Raw genomic sequence first — 6,057 nt, 5'->3', positions numbered from 1 at the left:
GTTTAACAATCAATATTTTGCAGTGCGTAGTGATGGTTATATTTTTGGTTGTACAAAAAACAATTTGGTGTTTACAAAATGTTCGGTTTTCAAAATTCAAAAACGAAAGAGACCAAGAGTTCGTTAGTTTCAAAAATGGCACATAGTAAACTTAGTAAAAGTTCGATACTACATTCAAAAATCTACAACAACATTACCCATATAGCATGACAATTAAATACCAGAAGTAATGCAAAAATCAAAAGTGGTGACCTCTAAATGCTATACAGTATAAGTTGAAAGGTGATTTCGTAACATTTTACTAGGTTATCTTTTTGCAGCAACGGAAGTGAAGTTCTTTACAGTTGCATCTATGTGGATTTTGGGTTACTCAGCTAAAACGAAATGAAGATTGGTGTATTAGGAAGATATTACATGGGTAGAGCCTCAACTACGAGCAATTTACACTCGCAACTTGCAGGTTATGCGATTACGTAATCAGTCAAAGGGCTTCTAGGAAAATCTAGGTTACTTTTGTATAATCTAAGGCAACAACATAGGGTTATATGGTTTATTTAGCACGACTAGCACTCAATACGTCTAGTAATTAGTGATTCGGGATTTGCACCTGCAAAATGTCGCCCTGGTCCTCCTCCTCATCATCATCATCACTACTGCCCCCTTCGGCTCGCATGGCCAGAACATGCTCCACCAACTTTTTCTTTTGCACGAACATCTCGCCGAAACTCTAAGCAAAAAGCAAATTCACCAAAAATCAAGGATACTCGGAATTTCTCCTATTCAAAAATCATTATAGATTTACTGCGTTTTTCGATTTATGTCTGCGTTGCACAACTTTTTGCCTCTGTGGATTTGAATAAGATGAAAATCCTATCGAATAAACACTCGAAATACGCTCACAGTAGCCAAGGCAACGGAAATTGAAAGTTAAATTAAGCTTAATGTTACCAGGGCAACAGAACTGATAAGTTTCGTCGATCGACGATATTATTAGCAACTAACTATCCACCTGTTGACCACATGTAAGCCACATGTAAGACAAACATTCGAATTTGGCACCACGTTACCACGACAACAGAACTGAGATGTTTTGTCGATGGAACCACATGTTATCCACGCTTTATCCACCTGTAAACCACCTGTTATCCACCCGTTATCCACCTGTTAACTACCTGTTAACCACCTGGATACACTTGTTGGCCACCAAAGCAACAAGCACTGTAAACAAACTTCATATTACCAACGCAACATAGCTTAGATGTTAAAATATCAAAATACCAAGGCAACAGTATTATTATCATTGTTATTAATCTGTTAACCACCTGTTACTCAGCTGTTATTCACCTGTAACTCACCTGTTATTCACCTGCTATTCACTTACATTCACTTTCGTTGCAGCTAACAGGAATTAAATTTGCAAAATGTAAATACTAAATATGAATAGCTTAAGCTTAAGTTTTTAGATCTCTTATTTGTATACAGATTGTAAACAGAAACTTACTCACTTCCTTATCAATAATCCAAAGCACAATGCTCATTCTTTATTCCGACCAACATTTTACTGATAAGGGTTTTTTATATCTCTCTATTATTGCTCTCTTGATTTCAAATTTTATTGGGATGCTGCTAGTTTTCGTTCGCGATTTAAATCAGTGTGTTTTATAAGTTCCGATTGAGCAGTCTTTACATAAAATACGCATGTTTCCTGGATCACTGAAGCTGATCTCCCTGATGTTGTTATGGGTCATCGTTGCTGCGGTTCTGACGGATTGCGAGGCAAGAAGCTTGGTGGACAGGTCCGATAGTGCCGATAGCAATGGTAGCCCGACCAATAAATCCGCGGCAGAGTACCAACTGCAGGAATACGCGGAATTCATGAAATCCTATATGAACCAAAGTGTAGCGCCCTGCGAGAATTTCTACGAGTATGCCTGTGGAAATTATCGGAACGTAAAGCCGGATCGGTACTCTACGGGCAGTAGAAGCAACCTGGGCGACGTGGCTTACACACTGATCGACATCACGGAGCAACTGGTGGGCAGGATGGATCTGGCGGAGGCTCTCAACGTGTCCAGCGAACTGTCGGTGGCCCAGCGATTCTACAACGCTTGTCTGGGAGCAAATCTCCATCCATTCAATGCGGCGGATCCCGCTTACTTGAGTCTAATTCGTTCGATTGGTGGATTTCCCGCTGTGGATGGAGACGCCTGGAATGCCTCCAGCTTTAACTGGATCAACATGAGTGCTCACCTGGCCAACTATGGCGCCAACGGTCTGATCCGCGAAGCTCTCCAGTTAAGGTATCCCTTTGAGCCATACACCAAATTGCCCGAACTGGGCTTCGATCACATCATCGTCCACGAGGAAAACATTTCCAGCAATACTACTCGCGCCTTTCTGCTGAACGAAGAGCGAATGCACGGATATCTGAGGGCGTTCGGTTTGCCGGAGGACAGGATTAGGGAGGCAATCGCTGGGGTCTTTGCCTTCTGGCGGGACGCACTCGAGATCCCGCCCCAGTGCGAAGTGTTCGATCCCTACCGAATTGAGCGAGAGTTTCCCCAATCGGAGTACTACTATAACATCTCGTGGAGTGGACTTCACTCCTCTAACAAATTATTCTGCGACTTTTACTACGTGGAACTGGACAAGGTATGCGCCCGACATCGCGAGGCGGTGGCCAACTACCTGGCCATGAAGCTGCTCTATAGATTCGATGCCAAACTGAAGGCGCCCAGGTACCAAAGGAACTACTGTGCGGTTACGCTTTATCAATCCATGCGGTTTCTGTTCAACAAACTCTATATGGCTGTGGGTAACGAATACGTATGATGAGAATACCAAACAATCTCAATATTCTTGTGTTACAGAACAACTTTAGTGAGGAGAAGAAGCTGGAGATGTCGGAAATGGTGCGGGAACTGCGAAAGAGTCTGCGGAAGACGCTGGCGGATGCCGAGTGGCTGGATGCGGAGAGCAGGACTAGGGCACTCCTTAAGGAGTCCAGAATTCAGTCACGCATAGGTTCGTTCCAAGATGATGCACTTTCGAATCGAATAATCCGGGAAATCAATAGTCTGAAAGTCATCGGGGATAGCTATGCGGAGACCAACATTAATTTGCAGCACCTAGTTGTGCAAATCAATCGGTTTAGCAGTCGGCATTTTCAGGAGCTGACCGAGGACACCAAGCCGCAGAAGATCCTGACAGGATTGCAGGTTGGAGCGGGCTACTACACTCCGGACAACTCCATCAATGTGATGGCTGGCGTGGTTGAACCACCGATATACCACCGCCACCTGCCACTTTCCCTGAAATTCGGCACCTTGGGTTTTATCGTTGGTCATGAACTCATCCACGGCTTCGATACCACCAGCGCCTATTTCAATGGCAATGGTCAATTGGAGCCCTTGTTGTCGGAACTTTCGCAACAGTCATTAGAGGATCGCGCCGAGTGCTACATGGACTACTATGGCAAGTACCAGGTACCCCACATCAGCAGGCGTGTCAACGGAAAAACTACGCTGGACGAGAATATCGCAGACAACAGCGGACTAAGACAGGCATTGACGGCCTACCGCAGTCACAGGCAGCAACTGCTGGAGCATCCTGCGCAGGAGAGGATCCGCGACACCATGCCGGGTCTCGATCTCACGCCGGAACAGTTGTTCTTCCTGGGATTTGCCCAGCTATTTTGCTCCCATTACGAGGAGGAGCACTACTGGAAGGGTCTTAGCGATGAGCACACCTTCGACCAATTTCGTGTCCTGGGAGTTTTGTCCAACAGCGAAGACTTCTTCCACGCCTACAACTGCTCCGTGGGCAGTGGCATGCGTCCTGGCGACAAAACGTGCCGACTTTGGTAGCTCATAGATTTATAATCATCATCATAAGTTCTTTGAACCAAATAAAAGTTGATTTCAATATTTAGTTGTGAATCTTTCAATACTTTTCGCCGACAATGTAAAATGTTTTGACACAACATCTAAAATTTACCAACACGTAACTAGCTAACATTTGTGTCTTGTCTATCGAAGTTTCGCACCCTGGCGCACCGTTCAAATTTAGTCACATCTCCGCAGCGCGTTCGGTAACTCTGTTTCTCATGTCAATTTTGTGCATGACAATTTTGTTGAACAGAAACTGCCTTTTTTTGTAACCAAATCAGGCTGTCAGTCAGAAGTGTTCCGGCTTCGTAAAACATAAACCAACGATTCACACTAACAACATAATGTCGGCAGCAGCAGGGTGAGTCCACAACCGGCCATCTCAGTGCCCATCGGCGCTAGCCGGACCATCTTTTTGTGGCTTCTTTGTGCGTCGCGTGCTTTGTCGTTGCGGCGGCGTCCATTTTCGAAGTCCTGGCCGTGAAAAAACACGTAATTTTCGTTCGGATGACCCGTATTCTCGCGCTCATCCGCCTGCCCAAGCGTTTGTGGCCGCGGTGGGCGTGTCCTGTGCGCATCTGCATTGCGATATTCGCGGAAATAATCGGAGGGTCCAGTGTTTGAGGTTATGTTTTCGGCTGGCGGTAATGCCGTGCATTTTCGGCATGGACTTTCGCCTGGGCCTACGGTTTATGCAAATGGCTAGCTGGGCAGCTATTTGCATAGTTCGTGCACCCGCTTCCAGAAAGTCCGACGCGAGTTGCCATGGCAACGGATCTCGTAAAACGCAACACCCGACACCGCGCCTGAAGCTCTTATTTATGTTTACCCAACTTGATTCTCCATTGCAGATTGATTCCGCCTCCAGTTTCCTGGGCCCAGCGCAATGACTTGATCTACGTCATCATTGATGTCGAGTGCAAGGACATCGAACACAAGTAGGTGCCCCCATATATACCCATGCTTCTAGCACATTCTAATTCCATCTATCTATCCCAAAACAGAGTTACGGAAAAAAGCTTCACTTTCAAGGGCGTGAATGTGCTGGATCCGTCGAAGAAGTACGAGGTCACACTGAACTTCCTCCACGAGGTGGATCCCGAGAAGGTGACCAGCAAGAACATTGGCCGCTGCCTGGAATTCACAATACCCAAGAAGGCGGCCGGACCCTACTGGTCCTCGCTGACCACGGACAAGACCAAGTTGCATTTCCTAAAGGCCAACTTTGCCAAGTGGCGCGATGAGTCCGACGACGAGGAGGGTAAGTTGACGGCCTCATACCCAAGATCTCATCCAGCAAACCCACTCATACAAACGCACTTTGCAGGTGATCAAAAAGACAACGGCATGTTCGGCAATTTCCTTAACAGCCCTGGTGGCGATTGGAACAACAAGTTCGACGACTTCAACGTCGATGACGAGGAGGAGGACTCGGATGACAACATCCCCAGTCTGTCCCAGAACGACGAGGATGACGAGGAGGGCGGCGAGGGGGATAAGGAGAAGAAGCCAGCTGCCTAGACGGTCGCTCAGATGGTGTCTAGCAATTTGGCGTAGTCGTAGCGTTAGCCGTGGCTCTTATACCATAAGCCAGCACACACGATCAGAACACTCACTCCTCACATACACACCAGAAAACAAAAAGAAGAAGCACCCAATCACTCATAAGAAACATCTACAAACACATGCGTACACGAAACACTATTCCAATCGAAGAAAACCACATTTAATATAGCTGAATATTATGCGTATTCAGATGAGAGATGTTAACAAAAAGCAACACAAGGAACAAGATGATTTGGCGCCGACAAGGGAAACCATAAGTTTTACGCTAGAATTTAACAACCAGAGGAAAGCTACAACCAATTTATTGCAAAAATCAGTTTGCAGTTTATTATTTTTGTTTCCTGTAAATAAAGGAAATTAACAATAAAAAAATGAAAAACTTATATTCTGCTTCTTATTTGCAATATTTAAGATATGTTCTAGAAATCTCTAGACTGAATAAATCCGGAATGCGGAGTCTGGGAGTCTAGCTTCTTTAAGATGTCACAAAGAAGTCTTTTAAAAAGAAATTATAGGTAATGGGTTAAATGATTTATGGTTAATCTCCTAAAATGTGTGTTTAAAATAAACCTAGGTATTACATTCTTTAAATTTTGCGCCCACT

General features: G+C 45.1%; 2 protein-coding genes across 2 annotated transcripts; both read left to right on the top strand.

Annotated features, from left to right (window-relative positions):
* The first annotated feature begins 1,640 nt into the window (after positions 1-1,640).
* Positions 1,641-4,227, top strand: LOC6728749 (membrane metallo-endopeptidase-like 1). Its single transcript, XM_002104048.4, has 2 exons — positions 1,641-2,811; positions 2,871-4,227. Exons 1-2 carry the CDS (start codon positions 1,699-1,701, stop codon positions 3,864-3,866), a joined length of 2,109 nt encoding a protein of 702 aa, XP_002104084.1. The 5' UTR covers positions 1,641-1,698; the 3' UTR covers positions 3,867-4,227.
* On the top strand, positions 4,087-5,836 carry LOC6728748 (uncharacterized protein CG16817). The gene is made up of 4 exons (XM_016175056.3): positions 4,087-4,248; positions 4,739-4,825; positions 4,892-5,148; positions 5,215-5,836. Exons 1-4 carry the CDS (start codon positions 4,232-4,234, stop codon positions 5,406-5,408), a joined length of 555 nt encoding a protein of 184 aa, XP_016035420.1. The 5' UTR covers positions 4,087-4,231; the 3' UTR covers positions 5,409-5,836.
* The last annotated feature ends 221 nt before the right edge of the window (positions 5,837-6,057 follow it).

The sequence above is a fragment of the Drosophila simulans genome, chromosome 3R (assembly GCF_016746395.2).
Source record: "Drosophila simulans strain w501 chromosome 3R, Prin_Dsim_3.1, whole genome shotgun sequence".
NCBI classification, from domain to species: domain Eukaryota; kingdom Metazoa; phylum Arthropoda; class Insecta; order Diptera; family Drosophilidae; genus Drosophila; species Drosophila simulans.
Note: the sequence above shows the minus strand (reverse complement) of the source record. Positions and strands in the feature narration are given on the sequence as shown.